Consider the following 23,653-nt stretch of genomic DNA (forward strand, 5'->3'; position numbering starts at 1 on the left):
AAAAGCTTCAATCTACAATAACGCTCGACCACGTGGGTGAGATGTGGGGTGCGGGTTGTATTCCCCGAGAATTTTCTCCATATAGACAGATACCTTCAGAGTGGGCGTTTTTAAGCATTTGAAACCTCGTGGCGTTGTTGGCGATTGTACATAGCCTAGAGGGGTTGTGCGTTTTTTTGCTGTTCTCGGCAGAGCGATAAGGAGGGCAACGGCCAGGATTAATTACATAGCCACAATTGTACAACCAAGATCAATTGGAAAGATAAACTTTAATTTGTGCACACAGTAAGATCGCATTGCAAAACAGGAACCGACGCTGTAGAAGCATATTAAGGGGCATATTCTCACGGTCATGGCATGTCATGCCGTTGAGGTTTGAGCCGAGTAATAAGAAAAAGCAATTAATTCAGCATTCCATTCAATAACCACTGTACTGTGAGTGATATTTCATGATCCAAGCGCGATTAGTCATGCGGCTCTTCAAACCTTCACCTCAAAGAGGGTCTGTAGCAAAGAAAAAATAACCTCATCCAATTCAAAGCCTCCCAAATGTCGTCATTCAACATCCCCCCTATGCTAAAGCGAGTCTTTGACTCCTTTCCACTCCTCATACTCCCCGATGATCCTCTACCATCGGGATATCTCCAACCCAGCAAAGACAAGCCATTGCTGTACGTCTTCACCACTCCTGCAGACGCAGCAGCTGGAAAACCGAGCTTCAACCCAAGCTGTCTAAAATGGCAGGTGGGTACAAACCTCCACCCGAAACCGAAACCCAATCGTTATATATACCGTTATCTGAGGCTGTAGTTGTTGAGTTGTAGACATATCTGAAACTCTGCGGGATCGATTGTAGGATCGTTCCCTCAAGCAACCATGCCTCGCCCTCCGGCGCGCTACCGTTCCTCATCTCTGCTGCTGCGGCCCCTTCTTCGGCCACTAAAACAATATCTGTGGGTGCGCTGAGAAAGTGGGCTGCCGAAAATGGGAGTGCGCCAAATGAGATCCCCGAGAAGGAACAACCACGGGTGCAGGCATTTCTGGCGATGCTGAATTCGCAGATACGAGATGCGTGGGTGGGTTCAACTTTCGTCTTCATCCTACAATAAACATGTCAGGTGTCACTAAACAGAATCGCAGCTACACTCTCTCTACCTCTCTCCCACCAATTTTGTCACCATCACCTCGCCGCAGTACCGCTCCACCACGGTCAGTGCCGTAAACCTGATCCTATCACATCAGATGCAGGCCGCCGCGACTAAGGAGCTTCTAAAGGCTCGCCCAGGCGGTATCATCAACCCGGATGACATCTATGCTGATGCGGAGTCCGCGGTTTCGGCTCTGTCGGCGGTGCTAGGTGAGGATGAGTGGTTTTTTGGTGCGGAGGAGCCCGGGTACTTCGACGCTGCTGTGTTTGGGTATACCCATCTGGTGCTGGCGACGGAGTGGGATGAGGGCGAGGCGGGACTGATGAGAGCGGTGAAGGGGCATGCGAACTTGGTTGCTCATGAGGAGAGGATATGCAGAACGTGCTTCCCAGGCACAAGTGTTAGGGAGAAGTAAGGCGAGATAAATGTGGACTTATCTTCTCCTCCTTGCTCCCCCTCAAGTCGAGGATGAATGTATATATGGTAGGTAGAAGTGTCTCTCCTCAAAAGACCTAGAGGTCACCAGTAATAAAATATCATCAAGTTACAGCACGGGTATCGGTTCTTGTTAATATATTTTTTTGATACATGAATCATGGAACGAATTTGGTTCTTACGTTAAACTTGATATAAATACGTATGTAGATGTTCTATTTAAAAGCCAATTATATTGGCGTCGATCGTAAAGAGATCCAGGGATGATGATATATTGGTAAGAGGAATTCAAACTCCAGAGATAATAGGATCGTATGTAGCTATCTGGATGGCTTGTCGTTGAGCAAAGCGAGAACAAAGAAAAAACCACATTTTAATATTTAAACAAGGTTTTCTGTACACATCATCTCTTAGATATTGGTAAAAATAAATGTAGGCGTTGTCTCTAAGTCTGTCCATGGGTAGTGTTAGTAGTCATGTCTTGAATAAAGGCGAAAAATTTCTGTTGACTGAGTCCCCTGCATCCCACCATTACTAGAGATATCCGTCAATTAATAGCTAGAGATAAATAGAGGTCATTAGATCATGAAATATCACTCGGGCTCAATAAGATTTGCTGCTAATTATGTTTCAACTAAAGTGCGAACCTGCTCATCTAAAATATATTCCTGGATAGCTTATAACATATAGTCAAAGAACTATATATGGGTGATACGCAAAGAGTCAAAACGTTTCGTTAAGAGTGGGGTGATATATACTTTTGGGACCCACTGGGGGTCAAGCCGTTTAGACAGGCCTTATTGGCGGCCTATCCACCGGCGAATAAGCCAGAGCGGAGCGTCGACCGGATGAAGAAAAACTATCGTAGCTATAGGCGAGGGGGTGGTACTCTTTTTTCTGTGTTTGGTTCACTAAACATTAAGAATTGCAGGTAGGTCAACCATTGAAACTTACGATTCGGCAATAACACCACCATAGGACCCGTCCTACCTGCGTTCATGCCTTTCGAAGGTCTTTCCCGTACCTTATTATCGTTGTGTACTGACGAGGACTATCATAGGACTGAGCTATGTACCTTTGGGCGTCTCAGATATACTCAGAATCTTTTGTACCGGATCATCCCAAAGCCAAATACCTACTTCGGATTTTAAGGCTACTTACTAGCTACCATATATATATATAGTACTAGTCTTAATTCCATTCCCTGGTTTTCGGTATTGCAGCCCAGCGTAGCCGTGAGTATAGGGAATAAAAATATGACCAATGTCGTACGTAAAGACCCAAGTACTGATGTGTCACTTATCCTCTTTATTTTCTACCGGTTGAGCCGGCTCATGCAACTGTTGGTAAAATCAAACCGATATCCCCCAGAGTTGGAAAAAGAGAACTTCCGTTCTCTGTACAAATCTCGAACCTCGAACATCAAGTTTCATGGCATGTAGCACGGAAGTAACCCCAGCGATATTCCTAGCTCCGGGGAAATTTTGAGTTTATGTCATAACCTCTCTCGCTTAACATCTGAGAAGCTAAGTTTACTCGCTTAGTTATTTAGATGTAGTTAGCTGCTACCGTAACGACCGACAACCAGCTGCGAAGGCTTGGCGAGTACATGAGTTAGCATGGATGATGTATCTTGCCACCTTCAGTGTCGAGTCAAACCCCATGTAACTTTGGTCTGAAGAGACTCCATATCTCAAGAAGAAATAAAACGAATCCAGGGCGACCCAATTGCAAATGTTCTAGACAATCGATCTAGAAACCATGTAACCCTATGTAGCTGTATATCTACATGTAAGCCGAAGAACGATCGATCGATATGTGTCAAGCCGAATGTTTCGATGGAATTCTCCATGGGATATTTTCCCTTATTTTCCTTGGGAATATTTGAGTTAGGGCGGATTGGCCACGGGGCTCGCACTCGTAGTTAATTTAGTTAATTTACTTGATTATGCCAACCGAGTTACCCAGAGCTCCAAAAAGGGGTATTATATATCATTGACATCTGTATCCTAGTGGCTTAGGTGTACTGCATGTAGTATCGACAATTACAACCGCTTTTGCCGATGAAGCCGTGCTGAGAATAAAGCGGAATAGGGGCTTAAAAGTTTCACCCGTGGTGCTGATTAATTTGTGTAGAGCCCATAGAAATTTGTATAAGGCCTAGAGCTCAACTTGGTGTGAAAAGACCGCCCTAGTGACAAAAATTATAAGGTGCCCACGTACTTGATCATCTTAACTTCTGGGATACTGGAGGGCGGGTAGGAAGAAAACGAGAACTTGCCACCCCTCAGTATACCGTTCCTTCATGTCGGGGTCATAGCACGCCATATCTGTTTTCATTTGGCCCGTTCGTAGTAAAACATCTTTATCTGTAGCCCAATGCCGCGCATAGAGCCATAATCTTCTCCAAGACTCCATGTAGAACACTACCTGATGTCCGTTCTAACCTATAATCTTCGACAGCAGGTGCCCCGGGGATTGACCTGCCGACCTTCTCTGGCTCACGCCAAACCAAAGAACTCTCAGATCGTAATAAGATCAATATGAAATTTTTAAAGCTTGACTCCAAGTTCTTTATTACTGCTTATACATACAGCAAGTATGTGTCCGAGGTATTCATTTGCGGAGTAGGGGTACACCCCTTGGAGACAAGTCCGCTCCAGATCTTGAGATCTTATGTCCTCCGTAAATATCACGTATCGCAGGAGAATAAAATATTTCCTAGAACTAGTATCGCCTTTGATAGTTGATTTCCCCCTGAAATCAAGTAATATAAGAGCCATCATTGTAAAAGCTCCCCGCGAGTTCCATCGACAATACTGGATCACCCAAATATAAACGTCCTAAGCATGATGTTTGTACCTATATTTGAGCTTTTAGTACTCTCTGCTGTTGGGCTAGCCCAAGATACTGCCGCCCCAGTCCCCACAACGAGTGGGCTCACCCAAGATGCACCTCAAGTCTCATCTAGCGGTGTTACGAATGTACCGCAAGTTTCTGTCCCTCAAGCCTCATCCACCATTGCTTTAGTTGTACCCCAAGCTTCTGATACGCTCGGATCCACTACCGGACCCGAGGCCTCTGCTTTACCTGAAGTCTCCACCGAACCTCAAGTTTCTACCACACCTGAAGCCTCCACTGAACCTCAGGTGTCTGCTGTACCCGAAGCCTCTGGTGTACCCGTAGCTTCTGTCGTACCCGAGGTCTCTGCTGTACCTGAAGCATCTACAGCTGCTGTACCTGAAGCTTCCGCTGTACCTGAAGCTTCCGCTGTACCTGAAGTTTCTGCTGTACCGCAGGAGTCTCCCCCTAGCGACGTTACTGAAGAATTGCCTGTACCTACCGTCACTCTTGGAATCGCTGAGGGTGACATACCCGTTCCGGCTTCTAGTACTGCTGTGGTCGCTGTGGAGGTACCCGCCGTTTCTGCATCCAGTGAACCACAGACCGAACCTACAGAGACTGTTGTTCCGGAGGCTACAGTCCCAGAGACTGTGAAAAGTGTCGACGTGGTCCAACCTAGGTTTCCGGAGCCTGCTGTTCTACCAACACTTCCAGAACCTATTGACGGGACGATCGCTCTCCCCCCATTTTCAGGAGCCGTGGCCGAGTAAGTGATATACACAGTCCATTGTTTTTCTATCGTTAAAGCATGTTGTTATTAACAAGTATATTTTGATCAGTTATCAGTGTCCTATTGCAAACGGTAACTTCTGTTACTATATTGGTAATTTGGTTTCGCCATACATTGTTCGTTGCAGCAACGGCAAAGGATCAATTGGAAGCTGTAAGATCATAATTATGTCATCCTCTTTGAGCAGAAATCAGACTGATATCGTGAATAGGTATTGATGCTTTGGTTACTAGCGGTACCGAAGGTCGATGTAGGTTCCCCTTCCGATTATTTTGTATTACTGGATAAGGGCTTACACTGTAAACCAAACATAGGCTACCAACCAAATTCTAATTTGTTCAATGCCATTTGTGTTAGCAGAACTACTGTGTAAGTTAATTCCTATCAAATCTAGAGGAAGTATTGAGGCTCACAAGGAAATCAATACAGTTACCCCGAGGACGGTAGTTTGCCATTCCCAATCCCGCCCCTTGACTTCCCGCCAATTGCAACGAATATACCTCTTCCTCTTGTTTCAGCGGTCCCGCCAATTGCGACGAATGTGCCTCCTCCCCTCGTTTCAGCAGTCCCACCAATTGCTACAAATGTCACTCCCCCACCGAGTGGGGCCATCCCTGATGATCCACCCCCAGGACGACCGGGGAATGGAAACAACAATATCAATAGTAATACCAACATCAACAACAACCAAAATTCCAACGTAAACCAGAATGGCAACGGTGGTCCTGGTGGTGGGCGGCCCGGTGATGGCTTCCCAGGCGGGCACCCTGAAGACGGCGGCCGTCCTGATGGCGGGCGCCCCGGTGATGGTTTCCCCGACCACGGACGCCCTGGTGACGGCTTCCCAGACGGCGGACGCCCGGGCGACGGATTCCCAGGTGGTGACGACGGTCGTCCTGACGGCGGATTTCCAGGCGGTAATGACAACAGTAATAGCAATACCAACATTAACAGCAACCAGAACATTAACACAAACCAGAATGGCATCGGTCATCCTGATAACAGGCCAGGAGCTGGTCCTGACAATGGGCCTGGTGTTCTTCCAGGCAGTCCTCCCAATGGTGAAATTGGTGGCCCAGGTACTGAAAATAACAATCAAAATACCAACATAAACCAAAATACAAACACCAATACCAATACGAATGGAAACACAGCCAGGAGAGATATCGAAGCTGGGGTTCCAAATGTTGTTGCAGATGTAGATTTCGATGAGATGGAGTTAGATGAGGATTTCTACTCATTGGTAAAGCGTCATGAGGAGGAGAGCATCAAGAAGGCTGCGGGTTCTCACCTCGAGTTTAAGACCTATGAGATGATTGCTGCTATTGCGGCAGTCATGATGTTGATGTAAAGTGTAGTAGGGTAAGGTTTTATACGTGAGATATTCGGGTCGGAATTTGTTCTTACTAGTTACGATACATCCGCGGGGATGAAGTTATTTTTTCCTTAAATTTATAGACAAATCGATTTATTGAATATATAGCTACGTAAGCTATCTTTTTGAAAAAAGACGTGAATTGATCAATTGAGCGTCGGCTCTTTAAATTTTTTTTGTGAAACGAAGGGGGCCAGTTCTGCTAATACCCGTGCAGATAAGTAAGCTTCTAATAGAACTCTTCTTTCACTGTGGGGAATCCAAAGAAATAGTTTACAGTGTTCTACAAATTAAAAGAGGGCATTTGTATGTTGGAGTTAAGACCAGCTGCAGATATTACATAATAATAGCAATGTGGCGTGACAGGTGTTTGGAGGTTGGTGTTGGCGAGCTCCTCAAGATTTTCACCACTTGTACTCTACTTCTACTCCTACTAGGTGCATGCTAGTTATGCTTTATTTAATATTGCTGTAGGTTGGTTGACGACATCATGGCCGTTGTAGTGGCTGTGTCTGACAGCTTGAGCCTCATGTAGCTGAGACGCCAAGTCAAAAGCGGAATGGTTTGCTGATGTGAGTGATCAGGACTACAACCGTTACAATTCCCTAGGCGCAGGTTTGAGAACACCCTGGCCATAGTTCAGGACAACTCTTGCGAATTGAACCCTCGAACACACCCAAAGCGCCAGCCAAATCCCGCCGCCCATCTCAGAGTTCTCCCTGCTTCCCTTAAACACCTCTCCTTTCCCCGCCGTTTCCGCCGCAGCCGCACCCGCCCTCTGTTGTTTCTGCCCCTCTTCTCTACACCCTCCTTCCTCAGACCCCCGCAGCTCGAGCACATATCTATCAATCAATCTGCGCGGCTTGTCTCCTTCTCTCTTTCTGGACCTTCCCAACCCCTTTCTAATCTTTAGTCTTCGATCCCCGCATCTCAATTCAAGATGCAGTCCATGCTTACCAAGGTGAGACCTTCACCCCACTTTGACCTTTGCTATCGGAGAGCCTTCAATCGCTAACTATAGAATAGTTCGAGTCAAAATCATCACGAGCTAAAGGCATCGCTTTCCATCCTAAACGGTAGCTTCGAACTCCTCACCTACTATTTAAGCTTCAGTTTTCATCATTACTATGATGTAACAGTACTAGATTGCTAATTTGCATCAAATTGTCCTCTATACAGACCATGGATTCTTGTCTCACTCCACACCTCGACTATTCAGCTATGGGATTACCGCATGGGAACTCTGATAGACAGATTTGAGGAGCACGACGGTCCAGTGCGGGGAATCGATTTTCATCGCACTCAGCCGCTATTTGTTTCCGGGGGTGACGATTACAAAATCAAAGTTTGGTCATACCAGACTCGCCGCTGCCTATTTACCTTGAATGGTCATTTGGACTACGTTCGAACGGTCTTCTTCCACCACGAACTGCCATGGATCTTGTCATCCTCGGATGATCAAACAATTCGCATATGGAATTGGCAGAATCGGTCATTGAGTATAGACTCCATCTTGCGTGTTTGAGGGATATTGTGTCTGTGTCAATGTTGAATATTGATACTTTTTCTCCAAACAGTTTGCACCATGACCGGTCACAATCACTACACCATGTGTGCCCAATTTCACCCCAAAGAAGATTTGGTTGTCAGTGCTTCTTTGGATCAGAGTGTTCGGGTATGGGACATTTCAGGTCTACGGAAGAAACACTCGGCCCCAACTTCAATGACTTTTGAAGACCAGATGGCTCGTGCAAACAACAACCAAGCGGACATGTTTGGAAATACCGATGCAGTAGTAAAGTTCGTCTTGGAAGGTCACGATCGGGGTGTTAACTGGGTCTCTTTCCACCCTACGTTGCCTTTGATTATCTCTGCAGGTGACGATAGAAACGTCAAGCTTTGGAGGATGAGTGGTGAGTGATTTGGCAAAATCATTGAAGCTGAGAGTTGGGGAGCTAAACAGCTTCTCTTTGTAGAAACCAAGGCATGGGAAGTAGACACTTGTAGGGGACATTTTCAAAACTCCTCAGCATGTCTTTTCCACCCCCACCAGGACCTAATCCTGTCAGTTGGAGAAGACAAAACTATCCGTGTCTGGGATCTGAACAAGAGGACATCAGTTCAATCTTTCAAGAGGGAGAATGACAGGTTTTGGGTTATTGCAGCTCACCCGGAAATCAATCTCTTTGCCGCAGGTCATGACAATGGTGTCATGGTGTTCAAGTTGGAACGGGAGCGACCCGCTTATGCAGTTCATCAAAACCAAATTTTCTTCATCAACAAGGAGAAGCATGTCAGGTCTTACGACTTTAATACAAGCACTGAGAGCCCTTCGATGTTGTCCTTAAAAAAATTAGGATCTGCTTGGGTACCACCAAGGACGTTATCCTACAACCCTGCTGAGCGTGCAATCTTGGTCACGTCTCCTGCAGATGGGGGGACATACGAGCTTATCAACTTGCCAAAGGATGCCTCTGGCGCTGTGGAACCTACTGATACCAGACGTGGGACAGGGAATTCCGCCGTATTCGTTGCTCGTAATAGGTTTGCTGTTTTCAACACGTCGACACAGACGATTGATATCAAGGACTTGTCAAATTCTACAACAAAGTCGATCAAAACACCAACAACGGTGAATGATATCTATTTTGGTGGAACTGGCTGCTTACTCCTATGCTCTCCCGCAGTTGTCATTCTCTATGATATTCAGCAGAAAAAGACGATCGCCGAGTTAGCTGTTGCGGGCGTAAAATATGTTATTTGGTCAAACGATGGTCTTCATGCAGCGCTTCTCTCAAAGCACAATGTCACAATTGTGACAAAGACCTTGGAGCAAGTATCCTCGCTACACGAGACAATCCGTATAAAGAGTGCAACTTGGGATGATGCTGGCGTACTACTTTATTCTACCCTAAACCACATCAAATATACTCTTCTAAACGGGTAAGTTTTATACACCTTGAAGAATACCAAGATAGCGGATGACTAATATAAACAGTGATAACGGAATTATCCGCACGCTGGATGAAACTGTTTACCTTACAAAGGTCAAGGGTAGGAGTGTGTATTGTCTTGACCGACAAGCAAAGCCGAAGGTGCTTACCATTGATCCGACCGAGTATCGGTTCAAAATGGCCTTGGTCAAGAGGAATTACGATGAGATGCTACAGATCATCAAAAACTCTAACCTCGTCGGCCAAAGTATCATTTCATACCTTCAAAAGAAGGGTTATCCAGAAGTAATTTATTTCAATCTGTGTGTCATATGGGAAGAAGGTAGACTGACAAATCCTAGATTGCTCTGCAATTTGTCCAAGACCCTCAAACAAGGTTCGAGCTCGCGATCGAATGTGGAAACCTTGAAGTTGCCGTTGAAATGGCCAAGGAATTGGATCGCCCAAAACTCTGGGGAAGACTTGGCGCCGAGGCACTCAGTCAGGGAAATCATCAAGTCGTCGAAATGGCTTATCAAAAGCTTCGGAGCTTCGATAAGCTATCCTTTTTGTATCTCGTAACTGGAGACAAGGACAAGCTTAACAGAATGGCAAAGATTGCCCAGCATCGAAGTGATTATACCTCCATGTTTCAGAACGCCATTTATCTTGGAGATGTGGAGACTAGGATTCAGATGTTCAAAGAGATTGACTTATGTAAGTTTCTTATCATTAGCTCTTATCTTCACATGCTTATTCAAGTCGGATAGACCCCCTTGCATACGTGACGGCCAAAGCCCATGGCCTAACAGAAGAATGCGAGGCTATTTTGGAAGCAAGCGGTCTTACTGAGGATCAAATTAAACTCCCTGCAATTGGCGCACCTCTTACCCCTGCGAGGACAATCGTTTCTACCCACGAGAAGAACTGGCCTCTACGCGCTGCCTCACAATCATTCTACGAAAAGGCTCTTTTGGGTCAGGTTGAATCCATGACTCTTGAAGACGAACCTGTGACATCTGGTACAAATGGTTTCGGGTTTGAGGATGAGGCCGACGAAAGCAAGAAATTCAGCGGTAATTTGATGGACGTCGACACTGAAGAAGACGGCGGTGGGTGGGATATGGGTGACGAGGATCTTGGTTTGGAGGACCATGGTGATGAGTTTGTCAATGTCGAGAGCGAAATAGCAGGCGTTGGAATGAGCGAGGCGGAGTTGTGGGCAAGGAACTCCCCAATAGCGGCCGATCATGTTGCTGCTGGATCTTTTGAGACTGCAATGCAACTTCTCAACCGCCAGGTAGGCGCTGTCAACTTCGCGCCACTGAAGCCTAGATTCTTGGAAATCTATCAAGCAAGCAAAACTTTCCTTCCAGCTAGCGCTGGCCTGCCTCCCTTAATCAATTACGTTCGAAGAACTGTGGATGAGACCGATCCTCGGAAGATTTTGCCGATAATCCCTAGGGATCTTGAGAGCATTCGCACTTCCGATTTGCAAAAAGGGTTTTCCGCCATGAAGGCGAATAATCTCGAGGAGGGCGTACAAATTTTCCGGAACGTTCTGCACACTTTACTCCTGACTACGGTGCAATCCAAATCTGAGGTAGAGGACGCGAAAAAAATCATCCAGACCGCGACCGAATATATCATTGCCATGTCAATTGAACTGGAACGTAGGAGCCTTGCAAGCGATGAATCTCAGGTCAAACGCAACCTCGAGTTGGCCGCGTACTTTACTAAACCTACACTTGAACTACCGCATCGACAAATCGCCCTCATGTCTGCGATGAAACTTGCCTACCAGAAGAAAAATCATATTTTGGCTGCTCACTTTGCTTCGAGAATTCTAGCGAATAATAGCCAGGGGAAGAACGCGGAAAACGTGAGTAGTTATCATCGAGTGATATTCTATGATTCATTTTTTAACTGACCATTATACATATAGGCACGCAAAATCAAAGCAGCCTCCGAACGTAGCGGCAGTGACGCTGTTGAAATTGAGTACGATCAGTTTGCAGAGTTTGACATTTGTGCTGCATCCTTTACACCCATATATAGTGGCCAGCCATTTGTGCAGGATCCATTTACAGGAGCGAAGTATCATCCAAGATATAAGGGAGAGCTTTGCAGGGTCAGCCAAGTCACTGAGATTGGTGCACCAGCTTCTGGCCTGAGATTGATGGCACAGTAGATTTTTATTATTTGATACGAAAACGTGTTCGTGTGCTTATTCCATGTATGGTTGTGTTAGAAAGTGATGGTTGGGGTGGAACAAAAAAAGAGATTTCTTGTGTTCATTCACACTTCCTACCTGGTGAAGTAACTACGCAACGGGATGGATGGTGGGATTTTCATGTGCGTGCTTGGTGGTAATAGTCGACGATTTGGTGTTTTATTTGTTTCTTGTTTCTTTATGACTATCCATGTACCTTTGATGGTTTACGATTCGCCGTAATGTTTCTGTCTCCACCTCAAAATTTCTTATCTAGTATCAGCCGTTCCGTAGCCACGCGGGTCCCTAAACCTATCTTCTGCTTTTCATGCTGCTATTTCCTTCCAAAACGCACGGATCAAACTAAGCGGTCAGGAAAAGATTTCCCATAATCCCGATATAAAAAGACAGATCAATTTCGTATAATTCTAGTGTAGTATTTGTAGTTATATATACGTGATTATGAATATCTCTTGCACGGATTAAATTCATACCTGAATGTCGAAACTATCTAGGGTTAGGTTATGTAGCACGTATATATTTTTTGTTTTGTTTAATTCATTAATTGCATGCAAAGCACGTATATATGATTTATATAATGAATCAACAAAAGTAAACCAATAAACCAATAAATCAATACAGCGTGTATGTATTTATATAATTGGGCAGGAAATAAGAAGCTGAAAATACAGACTGCAAGCAGGGGCTCAATTTGGTCTAGTCACGAAGCAGAGGTAGTGTGGTCGACGAGCCGGCTCAAGTCGAGCCCTGGCCATGGCTCGAGCCAACTCGACTCGTAGAAGGTTAGGCTCGTGCTCGTGGGAAAAATCTCAAGCTCTTAAGCTAATCTCAAGCTAAATGATGAATGTATTTGTGAAAAATAGGTCCCATTTCTGCTCGATTATAGGTATTCCTGCACATATTAAAAACTCTACCGAAGACCGGACAAAAATAAGTGATAGAATATCTACCCAAAAACTATCCCACTGGGTCCGAATATCTAATAATAGAAACATACAAATAGCTCAAGCTATCTCAAGTCGAGCCGTCAATAGGGCTCGAGCCAACTCGACTCGTGGTCAACCTGGGCTCGTAGAGCTCGAGAGAAAAGCTTAAGGCGAGGACTTGAGACAGCTCGACTCGTCGACCACACTAAGCAGAGGTTCTTCTTGCATGCTTGCCCGAGTATGCACATAACCCTAATTTATTTTCCTAAACCAACGAAACAGACACACAAAGATGCAAATTTGAATGGAACTGTTACCACACATATATTTAACAATAGGATCACATGTAGTAATTACCCGGGGCGGTGATGCGTCTTTGTGTGGAATATAATTATAAGAGTTATGTAGATCTCAATCTGAAGATCTGCCAAGTTAAATAGGCCGGGCGGAGTTTGACAACGTACCCTTAAATTTGAAACGATGTGGTTTTAATTACTTTAAACCTGGCGCTTTCCGTACTCATAATACACGCTGACAGTTAGTAAGATACTTGTATGCAAGATGCCTCTTTCTTCCCGGAAACTTGCCCCATTTATAGGCTCCTGGCATCGATGTTTCCATGCAAATGTTTGTTAACGCCGTGGCTTTACTCTACTTCACTTGCAACTACGTACATCAACAAACACATGTACTTAGCGAGAGACAAACTCGCGTGTAACATAAATGTAGCACATAATGCACTGTTGAAGTCTCTTTATGCAGTTGTGCAATTAAACGGGCGAGTGCATTTCCAGAGGCGATGGATTTAAGGCTGTAAAGACAGTGAAGAGGCGTGGGCCCCCTCTTCTATGTAGGAATGAGCGGGGATTACCAGCTCCTCGTAAACTTACCAATAAGTCATTAGGTATGGAGAGTTTCTCAGCACCACGTGAACACTCTAAAATCTCGATCTTCCTTTCTACCTGCAACGAATGTCGACTCAAGCAGCTACATTTAGTGAGGATTAATCTTGACTCTAGCGAGATCATGAGCATCTGGGATTCTTACTTTAGCAATGATCAGTGAAGCAAATCAAGTATGCTCTAGACCCCCACTACAGGTGTTGACATGTCTCTAATGTAGTATGGTAGGAATCGCGATTTATGAGCACTAAAGTCAGGGGAACTACATGTATCTGCATAAACGAACCTGTGAGACGGCATGTAGTTACGCCCTGGAAACTATCGGCTGTGGTTGCACATCACTGGAGAAACATATGCAGCATGGCTTTTTTGCGTACTCGACCGCATGTGTCTTTTTCTACACCAAAGATCTGGCATTCATGAGTGTATATTGATAGGACATGATCCTAAAGTCTATTTGGGCCTAGATTCTGGAGTGTTGGGAGGAAAGAGATCTGAAGCCACGGCCACGTAGCTACCATGGTATTTATTTGACAACTGGACGATGGTTTTGATTTTGCGCTCTAATTAGCATTCTCGGGTGGAAACGACGGTAATATTTTGCCTTTCCATAATACACACAAGTGCATATATATATCAGCAGTCATGAAAATCTCATTACTAACGTATATATCCATAGTGGCCTGCGAATTTTGTGTTATAGCTAACGAATCAGAATCGGCAGAATCAATTTAAAGAGTTACATTTGATTCGAATGAACTTGTCAAGTTGACTCGTGAAAGATGATTTCGAGGATTACAAGTATACAGTGCTCGCAAGTCATCGCTACATACATACCGCAGTAATTCTTCTTAGCGGACGGCTACACAGACGTCAAAGTTGCCTTTTACAGCGCGTATGAAGGAAGATTAGGGGGGGGCGTTTTCAGGACAAATGACTAGAACAAGTAATTTCAACGTCAATGTGAGTGTCCGCTGAGACGAATTACTGCGGTACTTAGTAGTGATGGTCGGGAGGTACATACGTTGAAAACGATGATTTGATGCGGATTCTTGCTGTTCACCGAGCCTGACTAGATATTGGCAGAAGACACATGTAATAAATGTCTTTTTTAACCATGCCATATGGTGTGTCTCTCAACACTTCATTCAAGCAACCAAGTACGCCTTAACATTCATCACCAATCACTCGCACCTCTCCCGTAGCTTGGCGTTGCCCCAATCGCTTAGCACAACGAACGGACCTCAACTTAAGGACATCACGTTCTAATCATGCAAGACCATTAAATCACAGCCCAATCAATGCTTAATGCTGCCAAGTCAAAACCATGGTTCAAATGGTACTTAGCGATATAACAGCAATTTCCCAAGTTTTCGCCGAACATAGGTGCATTAAATAACACACCACGATATCCTGGTTTCCAACTTTGAGATTAGTCTTTTCGATAGTTACAAATCCGAAGTGGTTCGATATAATCTTCACCTTCCTTTCGCAGCTTTTATGAACTGAGAACTCGAGAATGAGTATCGCTAAGGGGTATTCTGTTAAGGAAACGCCATGGCCCTTGCCGGTCATGATCATGAGCATGATCATACGAGTTAACAGAACGGCCAGAGGAAGTTAAAGAGTTAGAAGTATAAACAAAGAATTATCTTGAATACTATGGGGCGAAATCTATACACTCTTTTATGAGGTACCTTACTTGTCTGAACACAGCTCGATCATGAATTTATCTGGGCCTGAGGGTTCAGTTATGTACCCTGCCAAAACATTGTGTCACACAAACCAAAATACTATATCACCTGGATGGATTTAGACGGTACTATAAAATATAGCCTTTCGAAGAGGGATAGCGCTGTTCTTTATCATCTTATGGAACGGTCACATATACACTTGCTTTAACCTTGCGCGCGTCTCGTGTAACCCGCGAGGATGTACCGATATTGGAATGGAAGTTCTAGGAAGTACACAGGGATCAAGTCGATACATGTAGCTAGCATGCTACTAATGATCATGTAACCACGCTACTGGGGATGCGCGCGAGGGGCCATGAGCTCTTGGTGCCTACAAAGCCACTGCGAGTACATGTGCGCATATCGGCAGCTTCTGGTACGCAAGATAAAAGGAGTATCTGGAGAATAGGGAAGAATAATTACTTATTTGTGCACATAGTTATATAACTCCTAGCTAGGGTCCTGTTGTGGATAAGATTTAGCTGCGCTGGCTGAGGCCAGACCCGCTGCCAAGGATCAATACAAACGGAATCCGGAATGTACTCAAGTCAGATACGCGAGTTCCCGGTACTTTGTTCGACACAAAAGCTTAAGTACCTTCCCTACCAGGGTCCCGTGAGATACTCGAGAACGTGTTTGAAACAGGGCAAAATACTCGACTGGTGTTTATAACTGCATGATACTCCGGATGACATAAGCCAAAAAATGCGGGTGTCTCTTCAACAGTCCACTAGAAAGTTGTATATGCCCTTGTCTGCAAATGTGCCAGTGGGAACGGACTTGTGTTTCTCGCCCTCTTCCTATGTTATTGCCTAAATAACCCTAACCCTGCCACAGTATCTTACTCCCTCTCAACTGGACCTGAGTTTATAACCGGTTTATAACCTTGTTTCTTACTCCCAGTATCTTACCCTTGTATATTTCACGGGACCCTATTCCCTACTGTAAAGCGGGAGTTTCGGAATAATGTTTGGCGCATGGGGCTAGTAATTTGTCGCCAGATCTTTGTAGTTACAGTCCTATAGTACTAGACTTTGCCGGGGGATGTGCCCAAGTACCAACTAAGTATGCAATTAACAAAAGTACTGATTTGCCTGGTTGTGAGATGATTCATGTACATATGATGTTGTTTTAAACCATACCCATCTAGGGCTCAAACTTATGATTCTTAACACTGTAATGAGACTGATTATCTAATCTTCCGTTTTAAATTAGTTGTCTGTGCTCAAAGAAATCAATTACAGTCGCACCTCGCTATGCCGGATGGCCAAGATCCACCAAAACTTGTACGGGATAGCAAATATTCCCAAGAAATTCTGGATAGCAAATTGATTTTGCAGTAGAAAATAGAATTCTCAGGAAATTTCATACGGGACAGCAAGGGATCCGGCATATTGAGTTCCGCCATAGCGAGGTGCAACTTTAATCCAAGGTTTTTAAGCTTTCTCGAATTAGTCTTGCGCTCTGCCGGTAGCCTATAATATATTGTACTCGAGCCCTCCGCATTAAAATACATGAGCTATCCCCTGGGTCGTAACAGCCGATATTGTGGTCCTTTTGGACCAATATTTTCTTCCGGCTTTTTCACCTAGAGGTGCGCCAAGCTCTTCCAACAAAGATTCGACTGCACAGGGACGTTCGGGGAGGCCTCTTTTCTTTTGAGCCATCTGCAATAAGCATAGCGTCCGTGACTGTTGAGATATTTCGAATTTCCACCGTTGTTGTAGGAACTTTATTACGACCGAAGGGATAGATGCGCTGATGATAAGTACATGTACATACATCTACTCTAGCTATAGTCACTTTCATAATAAGTAGTACTTGGAAGCAGTATAGCGCGCGCCAAATCAGGATAATTCAGGTACGGATATAGCACTCCAATACCCAGTAAAAAATTACCATGTATCCCTGCGACGGTGCGAGCTACATTTAATATTTCTTTGTGAGTGGTGGCGACAGTAGGGTACCAGCAGCTTCAAGATGTCATCCATGTAAAGATCTTTGAATTGACGATAATTAAGCGCTCGACGAGTTTCCCCGCGGCCGGCCTATGATTCCTGTAGTAGAGAAACCACATATTGTATGTAGTAGTAGGTACATCCTATCGGTCGACCAGGAGTATGTAGGATCTGGCACGAAATGAGCAGGGCCTATCGGGAAGCGGGGTTCAAAAACATAGGGAGTCCTATGTTTCAAGGCCCAGTTAAAGTTATCCGAAACCAGAGACAAAGCATGGGAAGATTTCCTGTACTACGTACAGTCTAGGATAAGGGCTACAGTGGCGTAAATTAAGAGCCTGAATGGCACATACTATACTTTGGCGACATTACTCTGAACAAGGATGAGAAAGCTAGATGTGTTTCGCCCTTACAGGGGTATGTACATGTATCCAGCGCGTGTGAAGCCGCAGCCCTAGATTTTAATTATTCGTTGTCGATCGATTTTATTCTCTATATATATGTGATCCAAACAGTCAGCAAAATTAAGTATGCATTCTTTAAGACCCAGATCTAGAGTGGAGAGATCTAAATACTTACATGTACGTATATGTACATGTAGTTATGGTCCAAAAGATATTCGACATCTTATGTGTTTTTCGAATTCAGAAATGACCTCCAAACCTTTAACTAAAATGCATACTTCCGCGATGGCAGCCCAGCCTTGAAAATGCGTACTTGGATGTACCTGCATAAATCCGTTTCAAGGGAGCTTTACGGGAAGTCTGCAACAATACATATACATTCTAATTACATGTATGTGCATGGTAGCATTGCGACTTTATTTCTTTATGTTCATATACCCATATATACAAGTTTTATAAGATAGGACGCAAGAGATTCAATTGCAGGCCTCTTGCCAATTGAATTGCATATTGAAGGTTCGTGAATTCACCCTAAACCACATTGGAACACCACATATTCTCATTTTGTTAACCCAAGAGCTAGAGCCACAATTCTAGCCAGATACATACATGTACATGTACATGTACTTCACAAACAAAGCTAGCGATATGACAGGGAGGAGCCACTCCATGTTTCATCATGTAACCGGCCTCTAATAGTAAGTACATGTAGCCTTAGGGTAATATTTCTTCCACTACTACTACTACCAGCATCATCAACAACACCCATGCCTCTTCTTCTTCTTCTTCTTCTTCTTCTTCTTCTTCCTCATCCTCTTATATAAACCCGCCACCATCGGTTCTGTGAACTAAACCTTCTTTCCATGACAGTTGTCGTTGATTGAAAGTTGATCAGCTGTCTACCACGCTCTTTACTGCCTACCACACTCTTTACTGTATCTCGTTTTATTCACCACACTCCTTTCTAATTGCTGGGCAAATAACTCTTTCTATTTTTTTTCGAGTTGGAAACCTCCCTTAAAAGTCCAGTTCCCTCACTCCATAAACATCAAACACACACTCTATCTCGGAAACAAAATGATGTCTGGAATATCTTCTGTGTCGCTGGCTACCTCTGCCCTTCTCGCTATCTCATGCTTCGTCCCGGGGACGTCTGCTTTTTGGCGCCTACCCTGCCTTAACCCACTTGTAATCGAACGCGCTGACCCTATCGTAAATCCTGGGGGAGTTGCTGGTCATCTACATACCATCATGGGAGGAAACGGATTTAATTTTACAATGGATTACGATACTGCTCGTGGCTCCACATGCTCCTCTTGTACAGTCACCGATGATTTCAGTAACTACTGGATTCCTTCACTTTTCTAGTAAGTTTTAGTCAACCTGTGCTGCTTCAAATGCTAATGAAATTTGTTTTAGTCGAGCTCAAAACGGCACTTTTACCCCTGTTTCGCAGATTGGAGGAGCCACAATTTATTACTTGTATGTAATAATTGTTTCCTTATTGTATCAATTCAACTTTATATACTAATTCATATATGTTTAGGCAACGCAGAGCAAACGACAGTGAGAAGCTTTTTGCTTTCCCCCCAGGCTTTCGTATGCTTGCTGGAAACCCCATGCTCCGGAACTACACAGATGTTCCAGAACAACAAGCCATCAGCTATTCTTGTTTGGATTATTCCGGCGGTGGCGGGCCTGAAACCGGAGGCTTCCCCCAGAGGAACTGCGCTAAGTATGTCGTTTCCTTCTTTCCTTTATCCTTGGCTTTTTTATATACTGATTTAATAGTGGATATCGTCTTCAAGTTTTTTTCCCTAGTTGCTGGGACGGGGAAAACCTGGATTCCCCAGATCACAAGTCCCACATGGCTTACCCGGATGGCGTTACTGGCGGGACTTGTCCCCCTACTCATCCCATAAGATTTATCTCAATTTTCTATGAAGTTATATACGAAACCAATAAGTTTAGTGACCAGTGGTACGATTCCACAGCACCATTTGTACTTTCTAACGGTGATCCAACTGGTTACGGTGAGATATCTATCTACGAAGGCGTTCTCTAATAACACACACTAATCGTATTCTCCAGGACTTCATGGTGATTTTGTCAACGGCTGGAATGTTGATGTTCTTCAAAGCGCTATCGATGATTGCAATAGTGAGAGCGGAGTCATAGAAGAATGTCCTCATTTCAAGTACTTTGACACTGTAAAGGTCCAGAACTGCTACATCCCTCCAAGAATTGATGAACCTACAGAAGGATTACTGCAAAAGCTCCCTGGTTGTAATCCAGTACAAGAGGGGCCTGAAAACGCTACCCCGCAAACTGACTGCGGTGCCCCAACTGAAATTGGCTCTCCTAAATCCTATGGTACAGATGTATCAAGCAGAGGATGGAGTTATCTCGACTGTGTCATGTATACAACCCCACCACCCTTACAAAGTTTATTCATTGTCTAATTAACTCTTAACTCTAGGGATGATCTTGATAATCGCACATTTCCCATCCGCGGAACTAACAGTACAATGACCAATGAAATGTGTATTGATTACTGTGTTAGTAAAGGTGCCATTTATGCTGGTACGCAGTATGGAGAAGAATGTTACTGTGGAACCAATGCTCCTCCTGCGGATCGTATGGGATTTGCTAAGTGTGGCATGCCATGCGCTGGTAATTCCACCCAAGTTTGTGGTGACGCTGCAAAGTTGTCGGTATATACAAAGAACGTCTCTCCCATTGCAGGTTCAGGGGTCCAATCCGTCCCTGCCATGTCCAGCTCATCCGCAACCATCGCTACCACTAATTCCAGCCCGCCCAGCAGTTTTATTACTTCTAGCTCTAGCTCCACAGTAACCCCTACAAGTACTTCATTAAGCTTTGCTGTATTTGGTCTCACGGACACCGTCACCGTCTCGAAGGCGTTATCTACCACTACTACTATCAACCGATCTTCTACTACCACATCTGTTGTCGGAACAGCATCTGACTCTGGAGCTACGATTACGAGCCTACCCTCTGCTATTCCATCCGAGATCCTTACTGGTTGGGTCTCAAAAGGATGTTGGGTTGATCCTGTCAACCCCCGTGCTCTAGAAACATGGGGGTATTGGGGTGAGAAAATTACCACATCTGGCTGCATCAATTGGTGTGACTCGAAAGGATTCATATATGCTGGAACCGAATACGCCGGACAATGCTTTTGCTCCAACGACTTCGCAGCCCCTGGTAGGCAAGCCCAGCCAGAATCTGATTGTAATATGCCTTGTGAGGGCAATCCCGCAGAGATTTGCGGCGGAAGTGCCAGACTAAGTCTTTTTCAGAAGAGTAGCGGTAGTGTAAAACGAGAGCCTATCTCTTATCGCGGTAATCGCCGTTATAGAGGTTAAAGGAACCTGTATATCACGGAGTATGAGCAAGTACATGAGTCTCTAAATCTCTATTTCCTACTTCTGTATATACCCACTTGCATTTTGTTTTCGCTATATATCTTTAGTCTAGGTTCACCGAACACCTATACAAAGCGTCTATGTAGCAGAACCTCATTATTCATTATCCTTTACATACATGTATCTCTTAGTGCAAGCCGCGGAAGCAATTATAAACTACATGTACTTAAAAATAACAATGAGAGAGGGATGTTAGGTTTTGTTGTAATTTAGCCTTGTCCTAATGTGATGTTCAAATCCAAATTCCCCGTTATTACCTATATCTAATGTCATTCGCGAAAGGCCCAGTAAATCAATCGATCGAATCAAAATGCATGACATTAGTGTACGTTATAGATAGAAGCCTGCATACATACTAAATGAATCCGGCATTTTAGTATGTCAGATATTATCATAGCCTCCGGGCTGCACACAATTATTAATCAACTAACCAATCAATCAATCAAATAAATATGGCTCTGGAAACTACTGACTAGTTCAAATTGCCATAACTGTAAGGTTGCATGTAATTATTAATGAATTAAACAAAAAAAAAAAAAAAGGTTGCATGCAATTAAAAAAAAAACTGACTAGTCCGAGTGACATCTTATGATTTTACGTACCTACCAATAAATTTAAAGCATTTCAAGCGCAGGGATAAGTCTATTCCAGAGAGCTGTTATAGATCCACAAAACTTGCCTTGGAGCGTAATTGTATTTTTTGGGTATTTGGTTTTCCTTACTGTGCTTATCAGGGGACATTCATATTGGTTTATTTATGTACTCTATCAGGGAGGCCTAGAAGATGGATCATGATTGAGGAACTTTTCCCGAGCTTGGAAGAGACCTAGTATATTTAAGCGGGCATATAGATACTATGTTATAATCTTGAGGGGGGTTTTTTGTACCCAGATACAACCTGATATCTTCGAAATCTCTATTTTGGGCATTAAGAAGGGGTTGCCGTCTCTTTTTATTTCAAGTTGCGGCAGGCGGTCGGAGCCGATACTTGTGTGAGTAATTGTTAAATCTTCTTTATAGGCATAAAGCTTTCTCATAGGTTAGTATATTTTATCACCGGGGGGGGGGCCGGTGGGGTACATACATGTACTAATGCACATATAAAAGATGATTACTACACTTGCGTGCCCATTAGATTCTAGTTATTTAAGACACTTGTTGAGGGTTGAATTTAGTGCACTTGACCTATTCTAACATGTTCTAGATATATTGACCAGCTTATATGCATGCAGTGTGTAGAGTACTCTAGAGTACCACAAAACCCCAGGATCGATAACGAATAGAACTAGACTGCAAAGCTGCACTCTTCGAGAGACCCTTGGCTAAGTGGGGGTTGAGGCTCAACGCCCATTCGACCAATCTAAAGTGCAATAAATAGCCCCAGAGATTTTGACGCAAAGTGTTGACACGGCTTGGCATCAGGATTTGGTGCATTCCAATCATTTCCTCACCTAACCCTGACAGATCCCGGCCTAGATGGATCACCCAATCATTCCTCAACGCCCCTCTCCACCCCCAGAAGTCAACTCCCTCTCATGTGTGAAAAAAACAAAACCCAATCAATCGGCCATGGTCCAACGGTTCGCCCGGCCGTACATAGATGAAAAACAAAAATAAAGTACTGTAGCGGTAGATTCTCCGTTGCCGGTGACTAAACACGCGGTGTCTAACCGGTTAACAAGCTCAAGTCCTCTACCGCTGGATGAGTTGCGGTACAGTGCCGGGAGATGAGACTTGAGGAGCTGCCGCAGTGCGCCAAGAGATACCGGGGGTGTATGTCAACCATATGTCTTTGAGTGGAACGAGCACGTCTCGGAAGCTTCTTCATGATGTGAGAGATTACCCCGTTGGGAAGTATTATACGGTGCAGATTCTGGACTCACTTTCTTCATCAGATGCTCTGTATCCAAGGATATACCCTGATCTGCATTCGGTGCATTTTCATATGTATCCGATTCCACTTTACACATTTCTCGTATAACCAAAGCTTCCTGGTCACGTTTTAGTCGTAGATAACAAGGTGTAAAAGCCATTTATAAATTCACCAGGTGGGTCGAGTACTAGAGGCACGTGGTACGTAAGTAAGTAAGGCGATAGATGGTGGTACCATACAACCAAATATTATGATGTTACCGTACCGCCAGTTAGCTAGCTGCCCGTCAGACTTACCTAGAGAAAGTATGTAGGAGAAGTAAAGTAATTGATCGTGTTCTTGTTCTAGCTAAGGGGGAATGCCCCGTATTTATACTAATGAAAGGTAGTACAAAAGAAATACAATGAGTCATAGACGTGTGAGTAATAGGATGACTAATAGGAAAGTGAGTCATACGCCGATGACAAATACTATAATGAAATGATGAGAATCTTCCAGAACTATGAAACGTGTCGAGCGTCCTATTTCAAGACTTCCCCTCGTGAGCCACAGTGAATAGTAGAAGAAAATAAAACATGTTTGCCTTTATCCAATCCTTTAGTAAGTAAATCCGCCACGTTCTCGTTCGTAGAAATATATTCCAGTTCAAA

At 44.2% G+C, this 23,653-nt stretch overlaps 5 protein-coding genes across 5 annotated transcripts; 4 read left to right on the forward strand and 1 right to left on the reverse strand.

The window, feature by feature from the left end:
- Positions 1–549: 549 nt before the first annotated feature.
- On the forward strand, positions 550–1,563 carry LAJ45_08416 (uncharacterized protein; the record flags this gene model as incomplete). Its single annotated transcript, XM_046117966.1, has 3 exons — positions 550–744; positions 825–1,076; positions 1,141–1,563. The coding sequence occupies 3 exons, from the start codon at positions 550–552 to the stop codon at positions 1,561–1,563; spliced, it is 870 nt and encodes a 289-aa protein (XP_045968892.1).
- Positions 1,564–4,432: 2,869 nt separating this feature from the next.
- Positions 4,433–6,568, forward strand: LAJ45_08417 (uncharacterized protein; the record flags this gene model as incomplete). The annotated part of the gene is made up of 2 exons (XM_046117967.1): positions 4,433–5,193; positions 5,647–6,568. 2 exons carry the CDS (start codon positions 4,433–4,435, stop codon positions 6,566–6,568), a joined length of 1,683 nt encoding a protein of 560 aa, XP_045968893.1.
- Positions 6,569–7,532: 964 nt separating this feature from the next.
- LAJ45_08418 (uncharacterized protein) lies at positions 7,533–11,716 on the forward strand (the record flags this gene model as incomplete). Its single annotated transcript, XM_046117968.1, has 9 exons — positions 7,533–7,553; positions 7,619–7,668; positions 7,772–8,091; positions 8,170–8,505; positions 8,569–9,535; positions 9,591–9,831; positions 9,888–10,242; positions 10,296–11,407; positions 11,471–11,716. 9 exons carry the CDS (start codon positions 7,533–7,535, stop codon positions 11,714–11,716), a joined length of 3,648 nt encoding a protein of 1,215 aa, XP_045968894.1.
- Positions 11,717–18,959: 7,243 nt separating this feature from the next.
- On the forward strand, positions 18,960–21,012 carry LAJ45_08419 (uncharacterized protein; the record flags this gene model as incomplete). Its single annotated transcript, XM_046117969.1, has 7 exons — positions 18,960–19,048; positions 19,101–19,163; positions 19,228–19,416; positions 19,473–19,714; positions 19,773–20,100; positions 20,161–20,909; positions 21,005–21,012. 7 exons carry the CDS (start codon positions 18,960–18,962, stop codon positions 21,010–21,012), a joined length of 1,668 nt encoding a protein of 555 aa, XP_045968895.1.
- Positions 21,013–22,796: 1,784 nt separating this feature from the next.
- LAJ45_08420 (uncharacterized protein) lies at positions 22,797–23,100 on the reverse strand (the record flags this gene model as incomplete). Its single annotated transcript, XM_046117970.1, has 2 exons — positions 22,797–22,952; positions 23,014–23,100. 2 exons carry the CDS (start codon positions 23,098–23,100, stop codon positions 22,797–22,799), a joined length of 243 nt encoding a protein of 80 aa, XP_045968896.1.
- Between the last annotated feature and the right edge of the window lie 553 nt (positions 23,101–23,653).

Source organism: Morchella importuna (genome assembly GCF_003444635.1).
Source record: "Morchella importuna strain M04M26 chromosome Unknown Morimp01GS029, whole genome shotgun sequence".
In the NCBI taxonomy this organism is placed as follows: domain Eukaryota; kingdom Fungi; phylum Ascomycota; class Pezizomycetes; order Pezizales; family Morchellaceae; genus Morchella; species Morchella importuna.